Consider the following 18,399-nt stretch of genomic DNA (forward strand, 5'->3'; position numbering starts at 1 on the left):
ATTTATCATGCCGCATTATCACAGGATGTCTGCACCCGACACCACTGGAGAAATTACACTGCTTAGCCGGGATTGCACCACCTGACATCCACCGGGAAGTGGCAGCCAATAGTGAAAGGACCAAGGCAGAGACATCTCCAGCTCATCCCCTTTTTGGGTATCAGCCAGCACATCAACGACTTAAATCTAGAAATAGTTTTCTAAGATCTACAGAGACACTCGTTGGAACAGCAAGCAAGCGAGAGTCCAAAAGTGGCAGGCTCAAACCCAGAACCTCAATCCATGGCTGATACCAAATGAGAGACTCCCCCCTGGGCTCACAGAAGACTGGGCGACTTGGAAGGCGCTAAACAGACTGCGCTCTGGCACCACGAGATGGAGAGCCAACCTTCAGAAATGGGGCCACAAAGTGGAATCCACGACATGCGAGTGTGGAGAAGAGCAAACCACTGACCACCTGCTGCAATGCAACCTGAGCCCTGCCACATGATACACCATGGAGGACCTTCTTGCAGCAACACCAGAGGCACTCCAAGGGGCCAGGTACTGCTCAAAAGACATGTAATCAACTACCAAGCTTGCAAACTTTGTGTTTTGTCTGTCTGTCTGTTTGCTTGTTTGTTTTGTTAAAAATGTAATATAACTGTCTGGTTGCTCCTGACACGATAAATAAACTATGCGGATCTTTGTTGCCAGTGTGATGTCTCTACTCTTTACTATTTTATCGAGGCTGGACATTGCTCTCCTCCCAAGAAGGAAGCGTCTTCTGATTTCCTGGCCACAGTCTGCGTCTGCACTCATCTTTGCGCCTAGAAATACAAACCCTGTCACGGCCTCCATGTTTTCTCCCTCTATTTCCCAGCTGTCAATCATTCTTGTTGCCATCATCTTGGTTTTTTTTATGTTTAGCTGCAACTCAGCTTTTGTGCTTTCTTCTTTCACCTTGGTTAGAAGGCTCCTCAGCTCCTCCTCGCTTTCGGCCATCAAAATGGTATCATCTGCATATCATAGAATCCTAGAATCCAAGAGTTGGAAGAGACCTCCTGGGCCATCTTCCAGTCCAACCCCATTCTGCCAAGAAGCAGGAATATTGCATTCAAATCACCCCTGACAGATGGCCATCCAGCCTCTGTTTAAAAGCTTCCAAAGAAGGAGCCTCCACCACACTCCAGGGCAGAGAGTTCCACTGCTGAACGGCTCTCACAGTCAGGAAGTTCTTCCTCATGTTCAGATGGAATCTCCTTTCTTGTAGTTTGAAGCCATATCTAAGGTTGTTAATGTTTCTTCCAGCAATCTTAACCCCAGCCTTGCATTCGTCGAGCCCTGCACATCACATGATGTGTTCTACATACAAGTTGAATAGGTTGGGGGAAAGTATACAACTCTGCCATACGCCTTTCCCAATCTTGAACCCATCTGCTGTTCTGTGGTCAGTTCTGACTGTGGCTCCTTGGTCCTTGTACAGATTCCTGAGGAGAGAGGGAAGGGGGCTTGGGATGCCCATCCCTCCAAGAACTTGCCACCATTTATGATGATCCACACAGTCAAAGGCTTTAAAAGAGTCAATGAAGCAGAAATAGAGGTTTTTCTGAAACTCCCTGCCTTTCTCCATTCTCCAGCATCCGGATATTGGCAATCTGGTCTCTGGTTCCTCTGCCTTTTCTAAACCCAGGTTGTCCATCTGGCCACTCTCTCTCCATGTCTTGCTGGAGTCTTCCTTATCAACTTGACAACTTGACAACTTCTAGATGTCAAGCTATAATTTGTTTTTATATGTTGGGTTATTATTTTTGGCTATTATATGTGTGTATTTGTTGTTATGTATTGGTTGTTGCGTTCAGACATTGAATGTTTGCCTTTTTTGTGATTGGAATCCATCCTGATTCCTTTCGGGGAGATAGGGCAGAATATAAATAAATTATTATGATTATTTTACTGACACAAAAGCACCGTACATCACAGCAAACGAGATCTCTCTGCTGGATTTCGTATGACAAAATCACAAGTCAAACCCTTTCCAAGCGTCTAGGACTGTGTGATGTATTTTTGAGTGATGCATGGAGATCCAAGACAGGTGACCTTTTTTGCTGTTGACAGATCGTGATTTTGTCAATGTTTATTGTTTCCAAATGCCGGCTGAGATCTTTTGGCATGGCACCCAGTGTGCCCATGACCACTGGGACTACCTGGACTGGTTGATGCCCTCAGAGCCTTTGCAGTTCGATTTTGAGGTCCTGAGAACAGCTGAGTTTTTCCTGTTGTTTTCCCTCAATGAGACCGTCACCTGGAATGGTGACATCAATCATCCAAACATTTTCCTTTTCCACAATCGTGATGTCTACCCTAGCTAGTAAAATTAACATAAAAATGGCTACTCTAAGTTTGGCTGATATCCGAACAGAGGGTGGGCCGGAGATGTCACAGCCTTTTTCTTTTCATTACTGGATGCTACTTCTGGTCGGATGTCAGGTGGGGCAATACCAGCTAAACAGTATAACTTCTCCAGTGGTGTAGGGTGTAGGCACCCCGTGATAATGCGACATGTCTCATTAAGAGCCATATCCACTGTTTTAGCATGGTGAGATGTGTTCCACACTGGGCATGCATACTCAGCAGCAGAATAGCAAAGCGCAAGTGCAGATGTCTTTACTGTGTCTGGTTGTGATCCCAGGTTGTGCCAGTCTGCTTTTGTATGATATTGTTTCTAGCACCCACTTTTTGCTTGATATTCAGGCAATGCTTCTTGTAGGTCAGAGCACGGTCCAAGAGTGACTCCCAGGTGTTTGGATGTGCTGCAATGCTTTGGCATTCAGTGGGATTCCTTCCCAGGTCATCCTAAGAGCTCGAGATGCTTGTCTCTTCTTGAGGTGAAAAGTGTCACTGGCATCGGCCGCACAGCAAGGCAGGAAACACACTCAATCACAGCCGGCTTAGGCTATAAACTACTTTATTTTACAACTATATACATTAGGAACCTACTTAACTCTAAGCACATCGTAAATCTGCTTCTACACCGCCCGATGGTCACATCGCGAACACATGAGCTGCTGTTATCAGTACTAGTCCACACCTCCTGCATTCCAGAGTAACGTATGACACACGACACACAATGCTGCATCCATTTGCTCTATACACTTGATTTATGACCTCTCTAGGAATGCCGCTCCCTCCATGGTTCAGTTAGCTCTTTCCACACAGGAATACACTATAGCACATAGCTACTGCATTTTAAACATACATACTTTGAAATCTGCATTATACATTGCAAACAGTTCCAACAAAAAGCACATGTCTGCATTTTTTATGGATTAGGAATCTGCTCGTTTCCTCTGTAATAGGCAGTAAGAGCACCTAAAGCAGTGTTCCTCAACGTGGGGGTTGGGACCCCTGGAGGGGTCATGAAGGGGTGTCAGAGGGGTCGTCAATGACCATCAGAAAACACAGTATTTGCTGTAGGTCATGTGGGTTCTGTGTGGGAAGTTTTACCCAATTCTATCATTAGTGGGGTGAACTATACATCCCAAAACTACTAAATCCCCAAACTCCACCATTATTCACATTTGGGCATATTGAGTATCCATGCACAGTTTGGTCCAGATCCATCATTGTTTGAGTCCGCAGTGCTCTCTGGATGTAGGTGAACTACAACTCCAAAACTCAAGGTCAATGCCCACCAAACCTTCCCAGTATTTTCTGTTGGTCAGGGGAGGTCTGTGTGCCAAGTTTGTTTCAATGCTATCGTTGGTGGAGTTCAGAATGCTTTTTGATTGTACATGAATTAAAATACATCCTGCATATCAGATATGCACATTACAATTCATAACAGCAGCACAATTACAGTTATGTAGCAACAAAATAATGTTATGGTTGGGGGTCACCACACCACAAGGAACTGTATTAAGGGGTCGCGGCATTAGGAAGGTTGAGAAACACTGACCTAAAGCTTCAGAAAGCTTCTGTTCAACCATGTCAAAGCTCACTGCATGAAGGTACAAGTGTAAAAGCATAATCATAGGCTTGGGCGATCAAGGAAAAATTTGGTTCTAAACTCGTTTCGTTTATAGGGAGCACTGGTGTTTCGGTTTTTTTTTACTTACAAAATTTCCAATTTCAAAAATTCAAAATTTACAAAATTTTGTTAATTACGAATCGATTCATTAATGAGGTGGGCGTGGCCTCACCGGCTCCTCCTGGAGGCCACGCCCACCTCATCCCCCTGTCACCCATCGCTCTTTGCAGGCAGCAAGGGCAGGGGAAATGTAAGATTTCTAAAGCAATCTTACAGTTCCCCTGCCCTTGCTGCCTGCAAAGGGCAATGGATGGCTGGGGGGCGTGGCCTCGCCGGCTCCTCCTGGAGGCCACGCCCACCTTGCAAAGCCGGCCTCGCAAAGCCAGCGGATGCAAAGAGGGAGGAGGTGGGGTGGGAAACAGCTGTTCCTCAAGGTCACGCCCCCTGCTTCTAATTACGATTCACTGGCGGATCGTAAGGAAGATGGCGGACACAACCTTCGATATGGGCAAAACACTTCCAGGTTGCTGAAACACGTCAATATCGCTTCTAATTATTAAAAAATAACGAAATTAAAACGAATAACGAAAATAACGACTTGGATCGCCCAAGCCTAATAATCAGGTGTTTTTATACACAAGAACTCTCATGCATTAACATGGTTACATTTTGAAAACTCCCTCCCTTCCCTTGATTGGCCAGCGCAGAGAAGCCAGCCGGTGTCCACAAAGGCACCATCAAGGCAAAGTCCCGTGAAACATGGAAAAGTCCTGAAACCATGAACATGAAAACATGAAAACTGTAAGATAATCCAGGCAAACAAATGCAAGCCCCTTGGCGAAGATGAGAAGTTGCTCTGACACAGGATTGCTCTCAGACATCCTGTTTAATGCCCTTTACAAACATGAAGGTGTTTGGTTCTTGTGGGTTTTTTCGGGCTATGGAGCCATGTTCTAGAGGCATTTCTCCTGACGTTTCGCCTGCATCTATGGCAAGCATCCTCAGAGGTTGTGAGGTCTGTTGGAATTAGGACAATGGGTTTATATATCTGTGGAATGGCTGGGGTGGGGCAAAGAGCTCTTGTCTGCTGGAGCTAGGTGTGAATGTTTCAGCTGATCACCTTGATTAGCATTTGAAGGCCTGCCTGAGCCTGGGAAAATCTGTTGCTGGGAGGTGTTAATCTGTGCCTGGTTTTTTCCTCTCTGTTGTTTAGCTGTTATAATTTTAGAGTTTTTTAATACTGGTAGCCAGATTTTGTTCATTTTCATTTAAAAAACTCTAAAAAATCTCACATTGTTGGCTCATGTTTAACTTGTTGTCCATGAGGACTCCAAGATCTTTTTCACATGTCCTTAAAAATTATTATTATTATTATTATTATTATTAAACTTTATTTGTATCCCGCTAGCATCTCCTGAAGGACTCGATGCAGCTTACATAGGCCAAGGCCTCAAAACACAACACAACAATACAACGCCTAAAGCAAATTAAAAACAGTTACGCAATATTAACAAGGAGCAATAAACAATACATCAAGACACTATAAAACTGGGCTGGGCCAGAGTAATGGGTACAAGATTAAAAGTGCTGATGTGGCAGGAGGTATACGAGGATTATAGGGCAAGTGCAATGTGCGGTGTGCAGCGATCTTAGTTCTATTAAAGTGCTTCTGGGACTTGGTATTGGAGATTCCTAATCTGGGAAGGCACATCAGAACAGCCAGGTCTTCGAGTTCTTTCTAAAGACTGCCAATGTAGGGGCCTGTCTAAGATCTTTAGGGAGGGTGCTCCAGAGTCGGGGGGCCACCATGGAAAAGGCCCTGTCTCGTGTCCCCACCAAGCGCGCCTGCAACGCAGGCGGAATCACAAGCAGGGCCTCTCCGGATGAACGAAGTGCGCGCGTGGGTTCATAAACGGAGATGCGGTCACGCAGGTAGGCTGGTCCCAAACCGTTCAGGGCTTTGTAGGTGAGCACCTGCACCTTGAATTGGGCTCTGAAAATAAACGGCAGCCAGTGGAGCTCCTTGAACAGGAGGGTTGACCTCTCTCTGTAAGGGGCCCCAGTTAACATCCTGGCTGCTGCCCGTTGGACCAGTTGGAATTTCCGAGCCGTTTTCAAGGGCAACCCCACGTAGAGCGCATTGCAGTAGTCCAATCTAGAGGTGACCAAGGCATGGACCACCCCGGCCAGGTCAGCCTTTGCGAGGTACGGTCGCAGCTGGTGCACGAGTCTCAGAGGCTTTCTTAGAAACAGAGCTGTTTACTGTAAAAACCTGTGCAGGAAAGAAAACTAAGAGCAGGAAGCAAGGCCAACATAAAAATGGGCGTGGAGCAGCAGCCCATAAAAGGCTTTGATGTTGGAAGCAGAAGAGCTGTGAGCTGCTTCAAGAGCCTCTCTGTCGACAAGGCAGAGCGGTCTGGGTGCCACGGGCAAACCACCAAGTGCCCAGCCCCTTCGTAGAGGGAACTAGGGCCATCTGTTTAAGAAGAAGGTAGGTGAGACCCAGAGGCGGCCCTAGGTAATTTTCAATGGCAAGCAAACAGTATTTTGCCCCCCCCCCCCCCACCAATCACTGATATGTATTTTCTGTTTGTCGTGGGAGTTCTGTGTGCCATATTTGTTCAATTCCATCATTGGTGGAGTTCAGAATGCTCTTTGATTGTAGGTGAACTATACATCCCAGTAACTACAACTCGCATATGTCAAGGTCTATTTCCCCCCAAGAGCGCCTCAAGAGCACCCCTGGGCAAAATCAACTATACTGCGAATGCTTACTTTGCGTAATGGGTTGAGCCGCCCCTGGTGAGACCCATCCCAGCACTTGCTGACTTAGGTGGACGGGGAGCTCAGCAGCTTGTCTTCATATGGCATTGGGACTGCAATGTCCAGCAGCCCTCTTCCTGGCAGAGTCATCAACCAGGGGGACTCAATGCTCCCATCTGTTTGTTAAGGGGAGGATCTGGCTTTGAGGTCTGGATGCCAGAAATGAAAGAGAAAAGATAGACATATTTAATTTCCAAGCAGGTACTGCCAGCTGCGTGGGAGGTGGTTGTGGCTCCTGGGTCTTCATTCCAGAGACCAGAAGAGTCTCTGCTGCCAGCCCGGTAGGACATGACCCCCTTCCTCTTGTAGGTCCCTCACCCTCAGCCAGCTCTTCCTCAGCCTTTCTTTGCCAAGTGCTATGGAGGCCCCAATGTGCCTGATAGAGAGCAATGACGGAGAGGAGCTTCGGATCAACCGGGAGGCCCTGCAGATTCTGCAGCGCATCCGTCATCCGGTGGTGGTGGTGTCCATCGTGGGGCTCTACCGGACGGGCAAGTCCTACCTCATGAACCGCCTGGCCGGGAAGAGAACAGGTGAGGAAATGGGGTAGGAGGTCTTCACAGGGTGCCCTTGTGGCCCCTTGGTCCCCTTGGCATCGAGGTGCCCAGTGCTCCTCCTGTGCCTTCGTCAGAATTTAAGACACAACTACAGACCTCGTTTTTCCTGCAGTCAATTTTAACCGGCATTTTACACATATGTATTTCTTGTATGTATTTTAATTGTGCTTTGTTTTACCTCACTGTTTCAACAGTGTTGTAACTTGCCTCGAGTTACAAGGAGGGTTGTGTAATACATGAAAAGTACCATATATGCTCCAGTACAAGCCGAGTTTTTCAGCCCTTTTTTTAGACAGAAAAAGCTCCCCTCAGCTTATACTCAAGTCAAAGTTATTTATTATTTTATTCTGTTATTATTATTATATTTATTACTTCACTCTATTATTATTATTACATTTAAAATATTTTACTCCATTATTATATTGATTATTTTACTCTATTATTGTTATTATTACATTTCCATTATTTTACTCTATTATTATCACTATTACATTTTTTATTTTACTCATTTATTATTATTATTATTATTATTATTATTATTACATTTATTATTTTACTCTATTATTATCACTATTACATTTTTTATTTTACTCATTTATTATTATTATTATTATTATTATTACATTTATTATTTTACTCTATTATTATCACTATTACATTTTTTATTTTACTCATTTATTATTATTATTATTATTATTACATTTATTATTTTACTCTATTATTATCACTATTACATTTTTTATTTTACTCATTTATTATTATTATTATTATTATTACATTTATTATTTTACTCATTTATTATTATTATTATTATTATTATTACATTTCCATTATTTTACTCTATTATTATCACTATTACATTTTTTATTTTACTCATTTATTATTATTATTATTATTGTTATTATTATTACATTTCCATTATTTTACTCTATTATTATCACTATTACATTTTTTATTTTACTCATTTATTATTATTATTATTATTATTATTATTACATTTCCATTATTTTACTCTATTATTATCACTATTACATTTTTTATTTTACTCATTTATTATTATTATTATTATTATTATTATTATTATTATTACATTTCCATTATTTTACTCTATTATTATCACTATTACATTTTTTATTTTACTCATTTATTATTATTATTATTATTACATTTATTATTTTACTCATTTATTATTATTATTATTATTATTATTATTATTATTATTACATTTACATTATTTTACTCTATTATTATCACTATTACATTTTTTATTTTACTCATTTATTATTATTATTATTATTATTATTACATTTTTTATTTTACTCATTTATTATTATTATTATTATTACATTTCCATTATTTTACTCTATTATTATCACTATTACATTTTTTATTTTACTCATTTATTATTATTATTATTATTATTATTATTATTACATTTCCATTATTTTACTCTATTATTATCACTATTACATTTTTTATTTTACTCATTTATTATTATTATTATTATTACATTTTTTATTTTACTCATTTATTATTATTATTATTATTATTATTACATTTCCATTATTTTACTCTATTATTATCACTATTACATTTTTTATTTTACTCATTTATTATTATTATTATTATTATTATTATTATTATTATTATTACATTTCCATTATTTTACTCTATTATTATTGGAAGGATACGTAAGCACATTGACATTGAAGAAGGTCAGAATAACAGTTTAATCAGAATTGGACCATCTTATCTTAAATTACAATGTTATGTAAATATTCAAAAACATTTAGCCTACAGATGCCTCAGTTAATGCAATTTTATTGCCATCTATTTTCATTTTGAAATATACCAATAGCTGCTGCATTTCCCACCCTCGGCTTAGACTTGAGTCGATACGTTTTCCCAGTTTTTTGTGGTAAAAGTCACTATTTAACATTATTTAATCTTGAAGAATCCCCCGTTCCTGGTTTGAAGGTGTTGCATTGTTCCCTCGCTACTTCGCGGTTCGCTTCTTGCGGACTCGCTGTTTCGCGTTTTTTTAAAAAAATGAATTTAAAATATTTATTTATCATTTATTTCGTGCATTTCTACCCCGCCCTTCTCAACCCCCAAGGGGGGATTCAGGGCGGCTTACAAAGGCACAATTCGATGCCAGCATAAACATAACAATGGATAAAACATGTAAACAGCAATTATAACAATTAAGACAGTCAGTTTATACATCAAAATCAATAAAAACAATCTAATGCTCAGCGTTCGCCATCTCAGAGTCCGCAAATTCATTCCACATTGTCAAGTACTCTCAATTGTGGTCATCATTGTCCTTATCTAACCGCCAGATTGCCCGAAAGCCTGGTCCCACAACCATGTTTTTAATTTCCTTCTGAAAGAGAGGAAGGATGTCGATGACCTAATTTCCCTGGGGAGTGAATTCCACAGGTGAGGGGCCACCACTGAAAAGGCCCTGCTCCTCGTCCCCACCAATCTCACTTGTGATAGAGGTGGGATCGAGAGCAGGGCCTCCTCAGATGATCTCAAACTCTGGGGTGAGACGTAGAGGGAGATGCGTTCGGACAGATACGCTGGACCGGAGCCGTATAGGGTTTTGTAGGTAAAAACCAGCACTTTGAATTGTGCTCGGAACTGGATCGGCAGCCAGTGGAGCTGACATAACAGAGGGGTGGTATGCTCCCTGTATGATGCTCCGGTGAGTAATCTGACTGCTGCCCACAGGACTAATTGAAGTTTCCGAACAGTCTTCAAATACAGTACTGAGGGAAGTAGTGAGGAAACACTGGAGGAGGAAGGAGAGGCAGATTGATGGATGGATCTCTGTGTAGGCTCAGCTTCCTCAACATCTTCACCCTCTTCCTCCTTGGTGTGGCCTGGATCCAGCCCGAGCGGAAAGCCTGGGTTGGTGGCAGCAGTAGCAGTGTAGGCTCAGCCTCCTTGCCCTCTTTATCTTCTCCTCCTCCTCAGCACTGCCACGCAGGCTGGGTGCGAGCTTGAGGTGGAGGGAAAGCAGCATCCAGTCAATGGCCAATCCCAGCTTGAGATCATTGCCGGCCGGAGAGAAATCTCTCTCCCTCTCCTCTCTTTTTCTCTTTTTTGCCCACGCCTGGAAGGAACAGTGGGTGCGTGCTCCAAAGAGAGAGACTGATTGATTGAGAGAGGAGGGTGGATGGGGGGCATACGTATACGTATGTATACTGTACATATACCGTATAGCATCCCTACTTTGCGGATTTTCATTTATTGCAGGTGGTCCTGGAAAGCAACCCCCGCGATAAGTGAGAGAACACAGTATTTCCTGTTTAACTAAAAGGATTTGTTCTACTCCAGAAACTTTGTTTTTGTTGCTACTGCAAACTAGTTTGAATTGTTTGAGACCCAATGATGAGCTACTCCTCTCGACCTCCGAAGAGGGACTCAGGCCGGCTAACAGCAGAGGGTTAAAATACAATAAGATAAACCACAGTAAACATCATAATACAATAGTACAAAAATATATTAAAATACAATTATACAACTTACAAAAGTCAGTTCATTAGAATAAATCATAAATTTATCGCCATCTGCCCGTGTGGTCAGTAGGCCTGGGTAACAACGGAAAAATTTGTTTCTAAAATCAATTCGTTTTTTGGGGTTTTTTGCGTTTCGATATTTAAAATATTTCCGAAATTTTAATTTTAAAAAGTTCGATATTTACGAAATTTCGTAAATGTAAAAAAATTACAAAACAATAACGAATCGATTTCTGAAACAATAACGAATCGATTCGTTAATGGCGGACGCGACCGCGCAATACGCTAAAAAACCTCCAAATGGGACAGGGGGAACTTCTGAAGCTTAATTAAACCAAAAACAACTATAAAAACCCTTAGAAAACCAAAAACAACTATAAAACTTGCCCCAGACATGCGGAAATAATAACGAAATGACCTCAAAACGATAACGAAACGAATACAATAACGAAATACAAAACATTTACGAAACGATTTAAAAATTCGTTTTTTTAAAAAATTGATCCAGACTGGTTCGTTATTGTTTCGTAATTGGAAAATTAACGAATTTTTTAACGAATTACGAAATTAACGAATGAAACCGCCCAGCCCTAGTGGTCAGCAGTCATTGACTCAATCATCATTCTGCAAATGCAGTATTCCAAAGCCATGTTTTTACCAGCTTTCTAAAAATCAGGAGAGAAGGGACAGATCTAATCTCCATCAGGAGGGAGTTCCAGAGCCGAGGGGCCACCACCGAGAAGGCCCTGTCCCTCATTCCCACCAATCGCGATTGCGAAAGAGGTGGGACCGAGAGCAGGGCCCCTCCAGAAGATCTTAGTAACTAGAGCTGAATATGCTACAGGATGATGTCCCTCATGCAAAAGCAAAGTTTTTGCAGTTGAACAAACTTTTCCCATGTTTTGGTGGTAGAATCAATTAGGAAATCATGACATTTATAACCCAGGAACAAAAATCATAGTGTTACATCTTGTAAAGTTGTTGTAGTAAGCCTTGCCCTGTATGGAGGGGAACCCTCCTTTTGTCTCTCGCCAATCTTCCTTCTGGCACAGGTTTCTCCCTGGGGTGTGAGATGCAGGCCAACACCAAGGGCATCTGGATGTGGTGCCTCCCGTATCCGGATCGGAAGGACCAGACTCTGGTGCTGCTGGACACGGAGGGCCTGGGCGACGTGGATAAGGTGGTCATGGAGGGGGGGCTGCGGGGAGTGTATGTGTGTGCTTTGAACCCTCTTGGAAACTACTGGCCACCAAGATCTGGCTCCCTGTGAGGAGGTCCTCAGGTAGACCCCAGCCCCTTAATGGGAGTTGTGTCAACACTGGCAAACTCCTTGCAGGAATCGCTTCGCTCTTGATTGACAGCAGGTCTCTTTTATTACTATTATTAAACTTTATTTGTACCCCGCTAGCATCTCCCGAAGGACTCGGTGCGGCTTCAAAGGCCAAGGCCTCAGCATAACAACAACAAACAATAACAATGCAAGCAAATTAAAAACGTAAGCAATAACAGAAACAAAACATTACATTATTACACAATAAAACCAGGGCCGGGCCAAGGATGGGTACAGGTTAAAAGTGTTGGGTGTGTGAGGTGGTATGTTGGAGTTCTGAGCAAGTGCAATGTGCCATGTGCCATGCATCAATAGGAGCATAGTGTCTAGATCTAAGGAAGTAATGCTCCCCATGCTCTATTCTGCTTTGGTTAGACCACTTTACCTGGAATATTGTGTCCAATTCTGGGCACCACAATTCAAGAGAGATATTGACTCTAAGCTGGAATGTGTCCAGAGGAGGGCGACTCAAATGATCAAGGGTCTGGAGAACAAGCCCTATGAGGAGCGGCTTAGGGAACTGGGCATGTTTAGCCTGAAGAAGAGAAGGCTGAGAGGAGATATGATAGCCATGTATAAATATGTGAGAGGAAGCCACAGGGAGGAGGAGGGAGCAAGCTTCCTTTCTGCTTCCTTGGAGACTAGGACGCAATGGAACAATGGCTTCAAACTACAAGAGAGGAGATTCCATCTGAACATTAGGAAGAACTTCCTGACTGTGAGAGCCGTTCAGCAGTGGAACTCTGTTGTTGACTGTTGGTGTGATAATTATATTTTTTTTCACTGATAAAACAAGCAACAACTATAAAACTTGCACCAGACATGCGGAAATAATAACGAAACGATTTCAAAACAATTTCGAAACAATTACGAAACAATTACGAAACAAATTAAAAAATTCGTTTCGATTTTTAGTTGCTCCTGAATGGTTCAATATCGCTTCGTTATCAAAAAAAATAACGAATTAATAATGAATTACGAAATTAACGAATGAAACCGCCCAGCCCTAGTAGTATGCTCCCTGTATCCCACTTGTGTTAGTATTCTGGCTGCCGCCCGCTGGACCAGTTGGAGCTTCCAGGCAGTCTTCAGAGGCAACCCCACGTAGAGAGCATTGCAGTAATCTAAACAGGATGTAACCAAAGCATGGACCACCGTGGCCAAGTCAGACTTCCCAAGGTACGGCCGCATAACACCAAAACATCAAAACACCAAAATGCCAAAACTTCTTTCCCTAAGCACAAAGCCAAGGACCAGATCTCTGTTTTCCATACAGCAGAACCTGACTTCCTGCACAAAATCTAAGACCCCAAAAGTGGACTTCTTCCAAAGTGACCAGAACTATGCTTTCCCATAGCATATCTGTCACTCTCCTTAGGTACACTATCTCTCTCCTTCCCATGGAGCAGAGCATGGCGGATGAACCAGACTCCTCAGGTCTGCCACACTTTGAGTATTATTAGACCGAGTCTTTTATAGGAATATTCTGCTGATGTCATCCCAAAGTTGTAAATGAATGATAGACGTCTTCCATCCTGGCTCCATCTCAGTTTCCTGGCCAGATGTTGATCTTCTTGATTGGTGTTGATCTGATGTTGACTTCCTTCTTAACATAAGGAAGGTTGCAACCATTTCTGTTATCACTGTCCCATTCTTATCAGAGATTACTTTTCAGATCTCATTAGCAGGTTTTATCCACATTCCAGTAAGCAGGTAGTTACTCATTCCAGGCCTTAATGTTATACTGATGTTTCCAAAATTATTAACTTCAACCACACATCCTTCCATTCATTCCCACGCATCATATTAAATTCATATTTGTCAAATCTGCACATTGAATTTCTTGTGACACACATACAGTACAACATAAGTCAAAATGAACCAGCTGTTAAAAAGTTTCCAATCCAGATCCAATACCTGCATCACCCCTACAGTTTACCTCAATCAACTTTAAATGTGCAATTCTCAGCTGTGTTGCTTTAAATAGGAAAAGGACTGTTCTATATGTTATTTTAGCAATACAAATGTAGTTTTAATATACGGATCCCAATGTGTTTTTTTTAAAATAATGTATGGCCCAGGAGATTGGTTTCTCTCTTTCTTGTACAAGTCACAACTAAACAGTACATATGCAATATCTTCTACCTCTACCTGGGCACCACAATTCAAGAGAGATATTGAAAAGCTGGAATGTGTCCAGAGGAGGGCGACTAAAATGATCAAGGGTCTGGAGAACAAGCCCTATGAGGAGTGGCTTAGGGAACTGGGCATGTTTAGCCTGAAGAAGAGAAGGCTGAGAGGAGATATGATAGCCATGTATAAATATGTGAGAGGAAGCCACAGGGAGGAGGGAGCAAGCTTGTTTTCTGCTTCCTTGGAGACTAGGACGCAATGGAACAATGGCTTCAAACTACAAGAGAGGAGATTCCATCTGAACATTAGGAAGAACTTCCTGACTGTGAGAGCCGTTCAGCAGTGGAACTCTCTGCCCTGGAGTGTGGTGTAGGCTCCTTCTTTGGAGGCTTTTAAGCAGAGGCTGGATGGCCATCTGTCAGGGGTGATTTGAATGCAATATTCCTGCTTCTTGGCGGGGGGTTGGACTGGATGGCCCATGAGGTCTCTTCCAACTCTTTGATTCTATGATTCTATGATTCTATGATTCATGCCCCACAGATTAAAAAAAAAAGTTCATTCTATGGAATTTGGTTAAACCTTCTATGTTTGACCATTGTATCCAGCTGTTCAAATCTAGTTCTGGTAAATACCCTTCTGGGGTATTTAGACATTTCTGTCTTTAGATATTGGAAAAGTATGTTGAAAATGACTTAGCTGTTTCAATGAGCCAGCGTTAATGAGGGTGGCAATGTCTTTCTGGGCTTCTATAACCAGTATTCTGTAGCAAATAGATCATCGGAGTTGCGGAGTTCTGCAGCATCTGCAGCAAATAGATCATCGGAGTTGTTCCGGGTCGTTGGGGAACTCCTTCAGCCACCTGTGGTGGAGGAGATTTTTGACGACCCAGCAATGCGGTGTTGCGATTTTGCACACCATTTTGCAGACAAAGTCGCTCAGATACGCCTTGAGCTCGACTCCAATTTCATCACAGTGCCAGGGGAGGTGACTGAGGCATCTGCTTATCCGATTTTGTGGGATTCTTTTAGGCTTGTTCTTCCTGACACCGTGGAGGAGGTCCTTGGGGCTGTGAGGGCAATCACGTCGACTCTGGACCGTTGCGCATCTTGGCTAATTAAATCGGCCAGGGAGGGGTTGGTTGATTGGTTTGTGTTGATCATTAATGCATCGTTGGAGCAGGCCGGTTTTCCATCTCACCTGAAACAAGCTGTGGTTCGTCCACTCCTCAAAAAGGCTTCCCTTGACTCCACGGTGCTGAACAATTACAGACCGATCTCCAATCTCCCTTTCTTGGGCAAGGTGCTAGAGCGGGTGGTTGCCTCCCAGCTCCAGGGCTTTTTGGATGACATCAACTACCTAGATCGGTCACAGTCTGGTTTCAGGCCTGGTCACGGTACCGAGACAGCCTTGGTCGCCTTGGTGGATGACCTCCGTAGAGAGCTGGACAGGGGGAGTGTGACCTTGTTGGTTCTCTTGGACATCTCAGCGGCTTTCGATACCATCGATCATGGTCTCCTTCTGGGTCGTCTCTCTGGGATGAGTCTCGGGGGCATGGTTTCGTCGTGGCTCCGATCCTTCCTGGAGGGTCGATCCCAGATGGTGAAGCTGGGAGACGCCTGCTCGGACCCCTGGCCTTTGACCTGTGGGGTCCCGCAAGGCTCTATTCTGTCTCCCATGCTTTTCAACATCTACATGAAACCGCTGGGAGAGGTCATCTGGAGTTTTGGAGTTAGGTGCCATCTCTACGCAGATGACATGCAACTCTACTACTCTTTTCCACCTAATTCCAAGGAGGCCTCTCGGGTGCTGGACGAGTGCCTGGCCACTGTGTCTATCTGGATGAGGACGAACAAGCTGAAGATCAATCCTGACAAGACAGAGGTCCTCCTGGTTGATCGCAAACCGGATCGGGATATAGGGTGGCAACCTGTGCTGGACGGGGTGACACTCCCCCTGAAGCCACAGGTCCGCAGTTTGGGAGTCCTCTTGGATTCAACACTTACGCTTGAGGCTCAGGCATCGGCGGTGTCTGGGAGGGCTTTCACACAATTGAGACTCGTGCGCCAGCTGCGACCGTACCTCGCAAAGGCTGATTTGGCCAGGGTGGTCCATGCCTTGGTCACCTCCAGATTGGACTACTGTAATGCGCTCTACATGGGGCTGCCCTTGAAAACGGCTCGGAAGTTCCAACTGGTCCAACGGGCAGCAGCCAGGATGTTAACCGGGGCTCATTACAGAGAGAGGTCAACCCTCCTGTTCAAGGAGCTCCACTGGCTGCTGTTTATCTTCCGAGCCCAATTTAAGGTGCAGGTGCTTACCTACAAAGCCCTGAACGGTTTGGGACCAGCCTACCTGCGTGACCGCATCTCCATCTACGAACCCACGCGCTCACTTCGTTCATCCGGAGAGGCCCTGCTCATGATTCCGCCTGCGTCGCAAGCGCATTTGGTGGGGACGCGAGACAGGGCCTTTTCTGTGGTGGCCCCCCGACTCTGGAACACCCTCCCCAAAAATCTTAGACAGGCCCCACATTGGCAGTCTTCAGAAAGAACTTGAAGACCTGGCTGTTCCGATGTGCCTTTCCCGATTAGGAAATCTCCAATACCAAGTCCCAGAAGCACTTTAGTAGAACTAGATTGCTGCACATCGCACACTGCACTTGCCCTATAAGCCTTATATACCACCTGTCACATCAGCACTTTTACCTTGTACCCATTACTCTGGCCCAGCCCAGTTTTATTGTGTCTTAGTGTATTGTTTATGGCTTGTTGTTTATATTGCTTTAATTGTTTTAATTTGCTTAGGTGTTGTATTGTTATGTTGTGTGTTGAGGCCTTGGCCTATGTAAGCTGCATCGAGTCCTTCGGGAGATGCTAGCAGGGTACAAATAAAGTTTAATAATAATAATAATAATAATAATAATAATATTCGCTGTGCTACCATTTTTGAATCTAGTTCTCCTATTTATTTTATTTATTTATTTCCCTATATTTATACCTCGCTTAGGGCAGCCTCACAAACACCATACGGCAGTGTTCCTCGACCTGGGGGTCGGGACCCCTGAGGGGGTCACAAGGGGGTGTCCAGAGGGGTCGCCAAAGACCATCAGGAAACAGTATTTTCTATTGGTCATGTGGGTTCTGTATGGGAAGGTTGGCCCAATTCTATTGTTGGTGAGGTTCCAGAATGCTCTTTGATTGTAAGTGAACTAAAATCCCAGTGACTACAACTCCCAAATATCAAGTTCTATTTCCCCCAAACTCCCATCAGAGTTTACATTTGGGCATATTGAGTATTTCTGCCAAGTTTGATCCAGATCCATAATTGTTTGAGTCCACAGTGCTCTCTGGATGTCGGTGAACTACAACTCCAAACTCAAGGTCAGTGTCCACCGAACCCTTCCAGTATGTTCTGTTGGTCATGGGAGTTCTGTGTGCCAAGTTTGGTTTCAAGTCTATTGTTAGTGGAGTTCAGAATGCTCTTGATTGCAGGTGAACTATAAATCCCAGCAAGTCTAACTCCCAAATTACAAAATTAATCCCTCCCCCCAACCCCACTAGTATTCAAATTGGGGCTTATTGGGTATTTGTGCCAAATGTGGTCCAGTGAATGGAAATATATCCTGCATATCAGATATTTTCCATTATGATTCATAACAGGAGCAAAATTACAGTTATGAAGTAGCAACGAAAATAATTTTATGGGTTGGGGGGGTCAACACAACATGAGGAACCGTATTAGGGGGTCATGGCATTAGAAGGTTGAGAATCACTGCCATATGATGTCATAATAATAAAACAATTAACAATACATTGAAATATTAAAAATATTAAAACAATAATTAAAACAATTGATTAACATACGCCTATTAAAATCTGAGTCCTAAATTCCAGTCTGAGTCAAATCATTGCCATAAGTGTTAAAATCTTCTTTTACTTGGTGCATATGGATGAGTGGCACTTGATTACAGCACATGGTAGCTATTGTTATTATTACAGAATCCTAGAATCAAAGAGTTGA

The 18,399-nt window shown here is 43.0% G+C and overlaps 1 protein-coding gene across 1 annotated transcript in view; it reads left to right on the top strand.

Annotated features, from left to right (window-relative positions):
- The first annotated feature begins 496 nt into the window (after window positions 1–496).
- LOC137094882 (guanylate-binding protein 1-like) overlaps window positions 497–18,399 on the top strand; it is a 44,400-nt gene continuing 26,497 nt past the window's right edge. Inside the window, exons 1-3 of the mRNA XM_067460805.1 lie at window positions 497–543; window positions 7,142–7,365; window positions 11,969–12,096. Coding sequence (XP_067316906.1) covers window positions 497–543; window positions 7,142–7,365; window positions 11,969–12,096 — 399 coding nt within the window. The remainder of the gene's footprint in view (window positions 544–7,141; window positions 7,366–11,968; window positions 12,097–18,399) is intronic.

Source organism: Anolis sagrei, chromosome X (genome assembly GCF_037176765.1).
Source record: "Anolis sagrei isolate rAnoSag1 chromosome X, rAnoSag1.mat, whole genome shotgun sequence".
NCBI classification, from domain to species: Eukaryota; Metazoa; Chordata; class Lepidosauria; order Squamata; family Dactyloidae; genus Anolis; species Anolis sagrei.